The sequence below is a fragment of the Hemicordylus capensis genome, chromosome 14, assembly GCF_027244095.1.
Source record: "Hemicordylus capensis ecotype Gifberg chromosome 14, rHemCap1.1.pri, whole genome shotgun sequence".
Lineage (NCBI taxonomy): Eukaryota > Metazoa > Chordata > Lepidosauria > Squamata > Cordylidae > Hemicordylus > Hemicordylus capensis.
In genome coordinates this window covers 7,516,735-7,529,143 of record NC_069670.1, presented here as the reverse complement: position 1 = coordinate 7,529,143, position 12,409 = coordinate 7,516,735, and the positions used below count along the sequence as shown (strand labels likewise).

Sequence of the window (12,409 nt, the reverse complement as noted above, 5' to 3'; positions counted from 1 at the left end):
TCTGAGCGCAAAACTGTTCTAGCTAATTGTAAATCTGGAGTGTGGTGCTACTGAATGGAACAATGCTTTTGTGCATGCACAACACAGGCACAAATGTGGTATGCCACATCAGTCCAGATGGGAACTTTTGTGCAAGAGTGCTCTTGTGAAAACCCAGGTGTGTGTGTGTGTGTTTTAGTGCAACACACTAAAGATGCACCGAGGGCGTACCCCTGGCTCTAACCCTTTCCGGTGATGCAAGGCCCTTCTGACAGCTCCGATGACATCAGCACCCCACGTGGTTGCCATGATGTCATTTTTTGAGGTCTGTGCCTTGTGTCTGAGTCACTCATACAGTGGGAGCCTAAACATCCCCCTTGCTGGGAGAGGGGGCCAGGGAGGGGTGTTGAAGGCCCCCTGGCTCCTTAAGCCAGGAGAGCTCAAGACTGACACAGAGGCCCCCTTGTCTGGCTTTTGTCAGTATGGAATATCTGCAAACCAGCCAGGCCCTGTTCCCTTCCTTGGTGTGGAAGAAAACCCTCTAGGCTTGCTGAAATGAAGCAAGCCTCAAGTAAGCTCCCTGACTGGTTTCATTCCTATAAGCAAAAGTCACATTAAGAAGGCAAGGTTGAATTTTTATTCAAACTTCCCTTTTTTGGAAAGGAATCTGCACTGGTTTTTGCGTATCATGCACAATTATCCAGGTGCCTCCGTGTGCTTGGAAAGGGATACTTCATTTTTTTAATCCTCACAATATCCCTTTCAGGTAGGCCAGGCTGAAGGAGAGATGACATGCACTCACAGTGGCAGATGATTTAATGGAGAACATAAAGAAACTTCGCATCCCCTGCTAAATGAGGGGAAAGAGGCACCTTTGCAAGCGGCGGTCCTCTGACATTTTAGTAGGGGGAGAGCCACTGGCCGTATCCATCCCCAGCACAGCCTCCCTCCAGTGGCTCTTGCTGCTCTTGCTTTTCAGATGGTGGAAATAATTTGCACACAGGCAGACCAGCTCTCCAGTGGCTTCAGCCACAGTAGCCCCCTGTCCTGCCCTAATAGTCAGAGGGAGCCAAGGGGGACCTGGTGTTTTATTTTGCCCCGCACGCCAAGCGGGGCTCCCCACCGAGGATGCTGCCTGCAGACCAGGCAGCCGCCGAACTACGACTCCCATCACCCTTAGCGGCAACGCAGCAAAGTCGGGGGCGGCTCACTCCGAGCCCGCAAGGGATGGCGGGAGATGTAGTTCAGCGGCACCCTCCTGGGCCGCCCCGCTGCGGCCTACCCCGGCAAGCTTAGAAGCCGGCCCGAGCTTACCTGTTCCAGAAACCGGCCTTGCTTCTGCTCCGTTACGGGTCCGAGGCTTCAACCAAGCCCGACGAGCGGGCGAGCCGGCTCGCGCAAAGCAAGAGGCCCTTGCAAGATAGCGCCGGCCTGGCCCGCACCCACCGCAAACAGGCGCACCATCTGCGCAGGCGCCGAAGGGGGCGTTCAAGATGGCGGGGTACTCGCGCCGCCCTCTTTCCGCCCGGTAGCCTGCCTCGCTCAGCTGCCCATCTGCGCAGGCGCGCAGCTGCGGTGGTCTCTCTTGCCGCAGTTGTCACTGTGCCCGGAGGTCCCCGGAGGGGGCGGCGCGCTGGGCCTCCAGGAGGACGATAGAGACGCTGCTCCCCGACAGCAGCCCTCCCCGCAGAGACCCCAGTTAGGCACGTTATAGCTGGGGAAGGAAGGAGCCCATTCCCATCCATACAGCAAATCTTCCCCACACTGCAGTGCACAGATTGGCCACAAGAGGGCACTCCTTTGCCACACCAGGCAAATGCACGGCCCTTTGCCACTTGTATTAAGCCAAGCCTCAGCTTGGCTGCAGTGCATAAAGTGGCCACCGGAGGGCACCATTTTGTCACACCAGGAAAATACACTGTCATACATCTGCCCCATGCTGAGGGCCTTCTTTTGCCACACCATGGAAAGGCATTGCCCCTTGCCTTGTGCATAGCAAAGGCCCCAGAGCTGTGACGAAGAAGTGCAGAGGAGTTGGAGGAAGGCTGTGCTGGGTGTGGAAAGAACCTCCCCCGGGGGGAATGCAGAGCAGTGTCCAGGGTGCTGGGGTAAAGGGGGCCTGCCCTCCAAGGGGAATCCTGCCCGACTTAATGGCCTCACACACTTGCCCCTTTCAGGACCGGAGGGACCGGGTCACGTTCTTGGGGACCCTGATCGAGGCCTGCAGGGACACGCTCCGGAGACGGGAGCGACGCCTTCCCTTCTCGAAGGGATTGGCAGCCCAGGCTGTGCTGGTGAGTGGTTGGCAGCTGACGGGGGGGGGGGTGGAGGCCTGGATGGGGGTGAGTGGGGTGGAGGCAGCCCTTGGAACAGGGCAAAACCCAGCCGGGAGAGGGCGGGGGGTGGAGCTGGGGCAGCTCTAGGGAAGACCCCCGGGGCTGCTCTCTCCTCCCACGCTCTGTTCCCTCCCAGGAGGAGATGGGCTACACCTGGGAACACCTGGGACCCTGAGCCCCCCCCTCACCTCTTCTCCCTCTGCACAGAGGCGACCACCTTGTTGAGGAACGTGGGGGGCGGGACAGGTCTGGAGAAGGGGAGGCGGTGTGGCCAGTGGCAGGAAGCCCCCGAGGATGTCAGGGCGGAGGGTCCAAGTGTAGGGAAGAGGCAGCCGGGATCCGAGGGGGCCCAAGCATGGGGAAGGGACCAGCCCCTTGTTCCTCCACCTCCTCAGCCCCAGGAGGCGTCCTCGAGGAAGGACTCAGTGCCCCCCCCCATGGCTTTGGAGGAGTGACCCTCCCGCCTCGGGACAGACAGCTTGAGGGCCACAGGATCCGGGCCCCTCCTCCTGCCCCAAGTGCTGGGGGAGCCTCGGATCGGGGCACTGCGGGAGGGGGTGGGAGCTTCCCCCTTGATAGCCTTCTCCCCCAACACTCACCCCAGCTGGGTTTCTAATCTCCCCCTTTTCTTGGGCAGTCGGATGGAGCCCTGCTTTTGCAAGCGCAGGGGGCAAAAGGGGATCACAAGAGTCCCTGTTCTGGATGAGCGTCAACAGCAAGACCAGGAGGTGAATATTGACGGGGGCCCTGCCCCGCCCCGCCCCACTGCCCTCCTGGGCAGAGACACTATCTGGGCCTGGGCCACCTGGCTGGAGGGGTCTGCACTGCCTCCCCCCCATGGAGACAGACAGGCACCCGGATGACCCCATGGAGGGCAAAAGGCAGGCTGGGCTCTTGGGAGGCCCAGAGGAGCCTTTTCCACCACGGACCCTTCAGGCCACCAGCAGCCACACTCTGGCTCCCTTTCTCCCTCGCAGGGCCAGTTTCTGCCGCCCGCAGAGCCTGCTCCGAGCACTCCTGGCTCAAGAGCCCCCCCTGGAGCCCCTCATCCACATCACGGAAGCAAGTGGGTGGCACCTCCCAGCCATGGAGAGACGATCCCCCAGCCCAGTTGGGGTCAGCAGGCTCCCCCGCCCTGCCGGGTTGTGCACCCTGAGCAGCCAGGGAAGGGCAGTCCACAGGCGGGCCCCTACCCCGAGGAGACCCCCCTGCCCCCCAGATCGCCTGACCCGGTACAGGGGAGGGGTGTATAGGAGACTCACCGGGAATTGGGGAAGCTTCACTCGTCAGGCTGCTGTAGAAACGTTGGCGAGAACCACCTTCGAGGCCTTTCTCCGTCTGGGGGCCCAGCTGTCAGCAGCCGGGCAAGGGGGCTGCTGGCCTGAGGATTTCCAGCAGGGCTGTGGCATTCGGAGGGACCGTTCCGTCCTGCAGGCCATCAGCACTGAGACGGAGACCAAGGACGAGCGGGAGGAGGCGGTGGCAGAGAGGGCTGGCCGTTTGCTCCTCGACCTGGCGACTGGGGCCCCCTTCCACTCTGAGGTCAGTCTCCCCCATGCTGGCCTGGCTCGGCTCCGGCATCCTCCGGGCCCCCTCCTCCAGGTTCAGGCTCCCCAGCTGGGCTCTGACAGGCCTTCTTTTCTTTCTCTCTCTCTCTCTCTCTCTCTCTCTCTCTCTCTCTCTCTCTCTCTCTCTCTCTCCAGGCAGAGAAGATGAAGCCCCTGCTGCCCTTTGCAGTTCTGCAGGAGTGGAGGGTGGCAGCCCAGACCAAAGGCAAAGGCAGCTCTTCATCGAGTGAAGGTAGCATCCACCCCCAAGGAAATGGGGCAGGCAGAGCTCCCTCCCTGCTCTGGGCCCGCCGGGGGTCTCCGAGGAGCCCACCTGCTCCTCCGCCTCTCTTCCCTCCCAGTGCCCTCCCCAGAGCAAGTGCCTTGGCTTCCCCATCCTGCCCCAGGGCGAACATGGCGCTCCCTGGGGAAGGCCTTCTGGCCCCACCGCAGCTGGGGAAGCCGTTCCTCTTGCTCCCTTTGGGGATTCCAGCCCGGAAGCCGCCTCCATTTCCCGGGGACGGGCAGGGCCCTCTGCCCCTTCCCCAAACCAAGCCCTGCTCTCACTGCAGATGCTCCCTATGGAAGAGAGGACAGAGGGACGGTGGGAGAGGCACAGAGGAGGCAAAAGCGGCACAGAGGAGATGGTTTCTGAGTCAGGGCTGGAAGGAAAGGACAGAGGAGTGGGCGGTTCTGGGTGGACGTTGCAGGCCTTAACGGCCAGCAAGGGAGAAGGGGGAAGAGGCACTCTGGAGAGCAGGAGACCCTCAGGGGGCTGAAGGCAGTGGGGCCGGGGGAGCAGAAGTCGCCAGGAAGCGGCCAAGTGCAGAGGAAGAGGGTGGGACGAAGCCGTGGAGGGTACGGAAAGGGCCAGGACGTCAGCGTAGGGACAGGCCTGGGGCGGACGGGGCCCTCCCTTCACCCCGTCTATTTGCTTTCATTTCAGGCCAGGGAGACCACTGCAGCCTCAAATACGGCCCGGGGGGAAACAAGGCTCTCAGGAGGCAGCTGCAGAGACTTAGCATCTCCGCCGACTGCAAGAGAGGCTTGGCATCTGCTGGACAGGAGACGGACTTGGATGCAGAAGGAGAGGGAGTGGACAGGAACAGCTGGGCTGCCATATACTGACATTTAGAGAGACGGCTAGGAGAGAAACTGCAAACACCTAATGGGCAGAAAGACACAGACAGGGAGAGGATTGAAACGCCATGGAAATGGGGCTGCTCTAGACCCTTTGGCCGGGGAGGGTCCTGATGGGATTGATCTGGTAGAGCCCTGCAGGCCTCGGGGCCCCACGGATGGCCAGGATGTTGCAGGGAGGGAGAGATGTTCAGCCTCTAATGCTGCTGTTATCTACAGGACAGACTCTCTTCAAGTGAGGTTGCTTTAATATGAATCATACTAAGACTATTTACACACCTCTTTCCAACAAAGTTTCCAAAGCGGTTTACATAGTAAAGGAATAAATAAATAAGATGGTTCCTTGTCCCCAAAGGGCTTACGATCTAAATAAGAAATAGAAGGTAAACACCAGTGACAGCCACTGGAGGGATGCTGTGCTGGGGTTGGAGAGGGCCAGTTGCTCTCCCCGCTGATAAATATAAGAGAACCACCACACTGAAAGGTGCCTCTTTGCTCAGTTGGCAGGGGCTTTTTAAAGGCCCTATTTCTAGAGAACTGGGAGCAAGTCTTGTGGAATTTCAGAGGATTTGCTTGGGAGGCATCATCCTTCCTAAGAAGCTCTGAAAGTGTAAGTGCTGATTTCCTTGAGGTGCTGAGGAACTGCGGAGCTAAAAGGAACTTAGGTGGTGGAGTGGGGCAAAAAGAAAAGAAAAGAAAGAAAAGCCAAGAGGCCTTTTAGGTCTTGGCTTTGGGTCTAACATTCTGGATTAGGCCTCCCCTTTGTTCTGCCTGTCGAAGCCCTTGCAGCTGAGACGGAGGAGTTTTTGAAGCAGAAATTCTGAATTAATCATCATATTTTAACTTATTGTTCTCAGTGGGTTTTGAACACTCAACAATCAGATCAATAATTACAAAACAACATAATGCCCTAGAAAAGCAGAAGATTTTTCTCAGATTCAAATGTACTATGATTCAAGTTTACCATATATGGTCATTATACAAGAAAATGAATAATGTTTGAAGATGAAATCCTAGCCATTTAAATTCTTTTACTTCCCTTTTGCAAGTGCATTAAAATTGCATATATTGAATATCTTGAACTTTCCTAGAAGTGTAATCTAAGTAAAATGGCTTTGTCAAGTCAATTAGTATTTACTAACTGGAATTCTATAGCAGAACAACCCCCCATTAAATCACAATTTCCACTGTGGGTTCTTTGATCTTTAGTAAGATTTGTGCTCTGGCTGAAGCACTTTCCAAACTCAAAGCATGTATATCGTTTCTTTCCAGTGTGGGTTCTTCGATGCACAGTAAGTTGTGAACTTTGGCCGAAGCTCTTTCCACACTCCAAGCATTGATATGGTTTCTCTCCAGTGTGGGTTCTTTGATGCTGATTGAGGCCTCCATATGTTCTGAAGCTCTTTCCACACGTCAAGCATTCAAGTGGTTTCTCTCCAGTGTGAATTCTTTGATGCACGCTAAGTGATCCACTGTTACTGAAGCAGCTTCCACACTCCAAGCATTTATACGGTTTCTCCCCAGTGTGGATTCTTTGATGCATGGTAAGATTTGAATTCTTGCTGAAACTTTTTCCACACTCCAGACACCGATATGGTTTCTCTCCAGTGTGGGTTCTTTCATGTTCAGTAAGATTTCCACTCTGGCTGAAGCTTTTTCCACACTCCGAGCATTTATAGGGTTTATCTCCAGTATGGCTTCTTTCGTGCACAGTAAGTTGTGCATTTTGGCTGAAGCTCTTTCCACACTCAAAGCAGTGATATGGTTTCTCACCAGTGTGGGTTCTTTGATGTCTGCTACATTTCCCACTGTCACTGAAGCTCTTTCCACACTCCAAACACGTATATGGCTTCTCTCCAGTGTGAGTTCTTTGATGTGAAGTGAGAGCTGAACGCCCACTAAAGCGCTTTCCACATTCCAAGCACTGATATGGTTTCTCTCCAGTGTGAGTTCTTTGATGCAAGATAAGTGATTCTCTCTTGCTGAAGCTCTTTCCACACTTGAAGCAGTGGTATGGTTTCTCTCCAGTGTGGATTCTTTGATGCCTGAGAAGATCTCCACTGACACTGAAGCTCTTCCCACACTCCAAACACGGATATGGTTTCTCTCCACTGTGGGTTCTTTGATGTAAAGTGAAGGAAGCAAGCACACTGAAACTTTTTCCACACTCCAAGCACTGATATGGTTTCTCTCCACTGTGGGTTCTTTGATGTGAGATGAGGCAGTAACTCACACTGAAGCTCTTTCCACACTCCAAGCATTTATAAGGTTTCTCTGTACTGTGGATTCTTTGATGTATAGTAAGACTTCCATTGCTGCTGAAGCTCTTTCCACACTCCAAGCACTGATATGGTTTCTCTCCAGTGTGGGTTCTTTGGTGCACAGTAAGTGATCCACTTTCACTGAAACTCTTTCCACACTCCAAACATTTATATGGTTTCTCTCCAGTGTGGATTCTTTGATGCCTGATAAGATCTCCACTGCTGCTGAATCTCTTTCCACACTCCAAGCATTTATAGGGTTTCTCTCTTGTGTCCATTTCCAACTGAGGTTGAAGGCTTGGTTCAGAACTGAAAGTTTTCCTACTTACAGGGAAGACTGTCGTCCTGCTTTGCTTTAATCTTCCTTCTCTCTTGTTCCCTCTTTCCCCATCCAATCCCTCTGAACAATCCCAGATGGGGCCTTCCCGCCTCTTCCTCACTCTCCCACCTGTCACTTGCTGGAACAAAGAGAACTGGTCAGAGCCTGAGAAAGGAAAGGAGTTCCCTTCTCAAAGGGCAGCACAGAGGGACTGCTCTGGTCACCAAATAACCATGAAGCCCACCTGCTCTGGGTGACTGAGTCCTGGGGAGAGGTGGCAGGCAGACCTTTTGCTGTGTCCCTAAGGCTTGTTTGTTTCTGGGTCCAATTCAAGGTGCTGGTTTTGACCTTTAAAGCCCTTAACAGTTTGGGCCCGGGATACCTGTATTACTTTTATGCTTTCGTTTTAAATTTTTAAATCAGATTTGTTTAATATTTTTTCCCCACTTAATATTTTAATTGTGTCTCTTTTACCATCTTTTGTTTAAATTTTTTGCTGTAAACCGCCTTGAGATTGCTTTAATGAAAGGCGGTATATACATTTAACAATAAATAAATAAACAAGGACTCAAGCCAGCAGCGATGCAGCCCAGCAGATGTGGGGAGCCGGCGGAATCCCATTGGGAAAATCCTCCATTTTTGATGTCTCTACCTTGTGTCAGCAGCATAGCACACACACCAGGAGCCTGAGTGCCTCTCTTACTGGGAGAGGTGGCCCCAAGTTCGTGTTGAAAGCCCCCAGGCTAGTTTCAAGCCGGACTCCGCGGCCCCCTTGTCTGGTGTGACCCTGGATTTTACCTCTCTCCCTCTCTCCCCTCCCTTCTGTCCCTGACAGGCCGCCTTCCCCCTACCCCAAAGAGGGCTCTACTTTTTCCTAGGCTGGAGGTAAGCAAGGGTTCTTTCAGAGAGGCGAAAGTGGGCACGGTCGAGCCACAGTTGCTCATGATCGGTAATCTTATTCTTCCTGTTCTACTTGGACTTCTGAAGAGAAGTTTTGTCAACTGTTGTGCTTCCAAAGCCATCATGCCCTTTCAACAGTTGTGGAAAGGGGAGGAAAGCCACGGACCAGAGCAGCCCCATCCCGTAAGGGAACTATCTTCTAGTGCTCACACACGAAGTTTCCCCATCAAATGCAAACCAGGGCAGATCCTGCTTAGCAAAGGGGTCCACTCGTGCTTGCTACCATAACACTGGTTTGCAGGAGGAGGAGGAGGAGGAGAGAGATGGGAGCAAGGCGTGCAGGAAGCAGTAGGGCTGAGGGAGGAATTACCCAGACCAATCCCATTCAGCCTGCATGCAATGCATGTGCCGCACGCACCCAAGACGCTACATGTGGGGGTGGAGTTGGAGGGAGCTAGACTCCTCAAAAAGGGCCCTGTTCCCCAGCCAAGCTCCACTTCCAAGACAGGATTTAAAAAAAAAAAAAAAAAAAAAGCCAAGCCACATGGCGGGTGCTTGGGATGACCCCCTCGCCCACTCAGCACTGGAAAGGGATGCTTCATCCCAGACCCCTGTGCTAGTGACAACTACACCCCAATAAGCTACTAAGAAGGGTGGGGGCCAGAGTGGGGAGGAGGGAGCCCCAATGCTCCTGGGCGGGGAGAGATTGGAAGTTGGGGAGGGGGGTGCAAGCCCCCACCACTGTAGCCATCTCCTGGGCCCTGGGCCGGTCCTGCCCTACCAAACCACTGGCCAGCCCCGCGGGGCCCAGAGCCAAAACGGCTCGCAGCCCAAGCACCAAGGGGCCAACAGAAACATCCTACAAGGTTGACAGACAGTCACTGGAAGTTGTTTTTATGTGGCTGAAGCAAGGTTTGGATGGTGGGGTTTTCATTTGGGAGCCGCCCAGAGATTCTATGCCCGGAAGAAGGCAGAAGAAAAAGGGTCCTCCCAGGGGCTTCCTTCCAAGCAGCCCCAAGACCAGGACAACCTGCCCTGAAAAAGCCCCCCTGCCCCACTTCCCACCCTCCAACTCCTGCAGGCTGGCTGGCACTTGCAAGCCGCTGGACTGGGAGCCACAGCACAACCCCCCCTTGCCGCATCTAATCTCTAGGCGCTCTTCAAAGACAGCCACACAGCCAGACCTCCTAAAATCCTATAACTTGTGTGTGGGGGTTGTCTCCTCCAAGCCAGCCTGCAGACCGGGGCTTCCCCGCCTGGCAGGGTCTCCAAAGGTGCCCCAACTACAACTCCCATCATCCTTAGCTACCATGCATTGCGGCTGAGACTGGTGGGAGTTGTAGTCCAGCAAGAGCTGGAGGATCACCAGTTGGCATGGGACTCCTGCTGCAGACCCCGCCTGGTGGGGTCTCCAAAGGTGCCCCAACTACAACTCCCATCATCCTTAGCTACCATGCATTGCGGCTGAGGCTGGTGGGAGTTGTAGTCCAGCAAGAGCTGGAGGACCACCAGTTGGCATGGGACTCCTGCTGCAGACCCCACGCAGGGGCCTTTCCCGGGTGGGAAGCACGGCTCGGCCAAGGGCAGCTCTCCCGCGGCGGCGGAACCACAACTCCCGTCACACACCTCACAGCACTTCCGGGCCGCGGGGGATGACGGGAGCTGTAGTTCAGCGGCAACCTCCCGGAGAGCACCGGCGCTAAGGCCTCACCCACCCCGCGCTACAAGATTAAAAACGAGCTCCAGCTTACCCGTCCCGGACACCTCCTCGGTGACGCGTCCGGGCTTCGCAGAAGTCCGAAGAGCGGACGAGCAGAAAAGGGAAGCAGCCGGGCTAGTGGAGAGCACCGCAAGGCTCTTCCTAGAGAGCGCCAGCAGCCACTCCCCTCCCACCAGGCCCACCTGCGCAGGCGCAAGGGCTCGGGGAGCACTAAGACCCTCTCAACATGGCGGGTCGAGTTCTCTTCCGGCTCACCTGCCATCTGCGCAGGCGCCCTGCAACTAACCCTTCCCTTGGGTTGGAGCCAGTCGCTATAGGCGGCCGCGGCTGGGTGCCTTTGTTAGGGAAATGCATTCTTGGGAGTAGGAAGGGAGAGCTGCAGCGTACACAGAGCAGCAGGGAGGTGGCGATTAATCACCCGGGACTTTTTAGTTTAGGAAAAAGACCACTAGGGGAGACATGATAGAAGTCTATAAAATCATGCATGGTGTGGAGAAGGTGGAGAGAGAGAAATTATTCTCCCTCTCACCTAACACTAGAACCAGGGGCTATCCCATGAAAGTGACTGTCAGGAAATTTAGGACCAGCAAATAGAGGTACTTTTTCACACAATGCATCAGCAACTTTTGGAATTCTCTGCCACAAGATGTGGTGACAGCCAACAAGCTGGATGGCTTTAAGAGGGGTTTGGATAACTTCATGGAGGAGAAGTCTATCAGTGGCTACTAGGCAGAGGACTACAGGCCACCCCCAGCCTCAGAGGCAGGATCCCTCTGAGTACCAGTTGCAGGGGAGTAACAGGAGAGAGGGCAGGCCCTCACCTCTTGCCTGTGGGCTCCCCAGACCCCAGTGGCATCTGGTGGGCTACTATTATGGGAAGCTGGACTAGATGGGCCACCTTGGGCCTGATCCAGCAGGGCTGTCCTTATGTTCTCCCTCAGTCCCATGCTAAAAAGAAAAAATGCTTGATTCATAAGGCATTGATTTTTACTATGATGCTTTTATCTTATCTCCAGGAATTCACCTCCAGAAGATTATTGAAACCAAACCTGGAGATCTGAATGGCTTGCCCTTATGAACAGAACTGAAAACAAGAATCTCAGGGACTAGCTCCAGTGGTAACCCCCTAGCTGACCTTGTCTTGCTAGACTTTAAATCTATACACACACACCTCAGTCCCCATCACTGCAGTGCCTCCTGGCTATCTAAATGCATGCAGAAGAACACCACATGCCAAAATAACTGCACAATCAAAGAGAAATGTGTTTGTATAGAAATATGTCCAAACTAGTGATGGCTCCAGGTTGGAGAAGAGAGAAAAGGAAAGGAGGATTATAACCACTGTGACAAACTTGAAAATATGCTTTCTAAGTGAAATGGGGAACCAGAGGAGAGCTATCCTGAGGGTAAAACAGTAAGACAACACAATTTTTATTTATCATATTCAGCTTCCAGTCCCATCTCTTCCCCCCCCCACCCCCCAGTAATATGTACATTTTATTAACTCTGGTACAAAACAGGTTTCCAGCAGGGAACTCTCTTAGGATTAAACAAGCAGAGCACAGAAGTGGCAGGCTGCAGTGTTTGATGGAGGGATGGGATTCCCACGCGTGCTCAAGAAGAAGGAGCTTCAGCTCTCCTCCCCTGCAAGGCCACGATCTCCCTCTTCGTGTTCTTCGGCGTTCTCAGAGCCTCCACGCATCCCTGCATCTCCCTTTGAGGGAAGGTGTCTTGTTTTCTGTTTCAAAAGAAGCAGCTCGGCTCCATTTTCGGCTTCAGATGCCCTCCCATAATCCATCACTTTTCACAAACGATACAGCTGCAATCATTAGAATGATCTCAGTATTAGAAATATGTAAAGAGTGCAAGACACCATCATTTCTGTGCCATTTGTTCATGCCCCAAACAATGTATTTATTTATTTGACTTATAAACCACCTAACAAGACCTCTCGAGGCAGCTTACATAAAATTCAAAAATATAAATATATCTATAAAAATCTAAAGGCAAGCAGATACTGCTGGGACGGTGCCAGATTCCCCAGCGGACACTTGGTCCAGGACCTCAGAGCCAGGCTTTTTTTGGTTGTTTTTTTAAAGACAGAAACCCTTCAGAAGGTGAACCAAGCCTGCTTCTTGCCCCATGAAACCAAGCCCGTGTTTCTGGCTAGATGGGTTTCCCAGCCCTCGGCCCTTTTCTGCACCCCA

At 54.0% G+C, this 12,409-nt stretch overlaps 3 protein-coding genes and 1 long non-coding RNA gene across 11 annotated transcripts in view; 2 read left to right on the top strand and 2 right to left on the bottom strand.

Moving 5' to 3' along the window:
* The window catches only part of LOC128337578 (zinc finger protein 420-like), a 58,204-nt gene that overhangs the window by 3,990 nt on the left and 41,805 nt on the right, over positions 1–12,409 (bottom strand). For 2 of the 7 annotated variants that reach the window (XM_053278752.1, XM_053278757.1), the window contains exon 1: positions 1,294–1,650. The exons of the other annotated variants lie outside the window; for them this stretch is intronic. The gene's annotated coding sequence lies outside the window, so the exon portion shown is untranslated. Of the gene's footprint in view, positions 1–1,293; positions 1,651–12,409 lie in introns of those variants that run through there. 7 annotated transcript variants of the gene reach the window in all.
* LOC128337626 (uncharacterized) lies at positions 2,021–5,253 on the top strand. The gene is made up of 6 exons (XM_053278872.1): positions 2,021–2,033; positions 2,157–2,273; positions 2,953–3,043; positions 3,293–3,857; positions 4,019–4,115; positions 4,809–5,253. Exons 3-6 carry the CDS (start codon positions 3,018–3,020, stop codon positions 4,988–4,990), a joined length of 870 nt encoding a protein of 289 aa, XP_053134847.1. The 5' UTR covers positions 2,021–2,033; positions 2,157–2,273; positions 2,953–3,017; the 3' UTR covers positions 4,991–5,253.
* LOC128337571 (zinc finger protein 135-like) lies at positions 5,233–11,230 on the bottom strand. Of its 2 annotated transcripts, none has more exons than XM_053278730.1 (2): positions 10,234–11,230; positions 5,233–7,721 (listed from the first exon to the last, which is right to left on the bottom strand). In XM_053278730.1, exons 1-2 carry the CDS (start codon positions 10,462–10,464, stop codon positions 6,126–6,128), a joined length of 1,827 nt encoding a protein of 608 aa, XP_053134705.1. In that variant the 5' UTR covers positions 10,465–11,230; the 3' UTR covers positions 5,233–6,125. The 2 variants fall into 2 exon arrangements, with proteins under 2 accessions (XP_053134705.1, XP_053134706.1); XM_053278731.1 differs by having other exon boundaries at positions 5,233–7,717; positions 10,234–10,363.
* LOC128337649 (uncharacterized) lies at positions 10,518–11,643 on the top strand. Its single transcript, XR_008312369.1, has 2 exons — positions 10,518–10,798; positions 11,219–11,643. It is a non-coding gene; the product is annotated as an uncharacterized LOC128337649 (long non-coding RNA).

Coding starts and splice junctions, on each gene's coding strand:
- LOC128337626 (XM_053278872.1), top strand. CDS start 3,018: ATGAGCGTCAACAGCAAGACCAGGAG. Junction 3,044..3,292: donor GTCAACAGCAAGACCAGGAG/GTGAATATTGAC, acceptor TCTCCCTCGCAG/GGCCAGTTTCTGCCGCCCGC. Junction 4,116..4,808: donor CAGCTCTTCATCGAGTGAAG/GTAGCATCCACC, acceptor CTTTCATTTCAG/GCCAGGGAGACCACTGCAGC.
- LOC128337571 (XM_053278730.1), bottom strand. CDS start 10,464: ATGGCAGGTGAGCCGGAAGAGAACTCGACCCGCCATGTTGAGAGGGTC. Junction 7,722..10,233: donor CGAGGAGGTGTCCGGGACGG/GTAAGCTGGAGC, acceptor TCTTTGTTCCAG/CAAGTGACAGGTGGGAGAGT.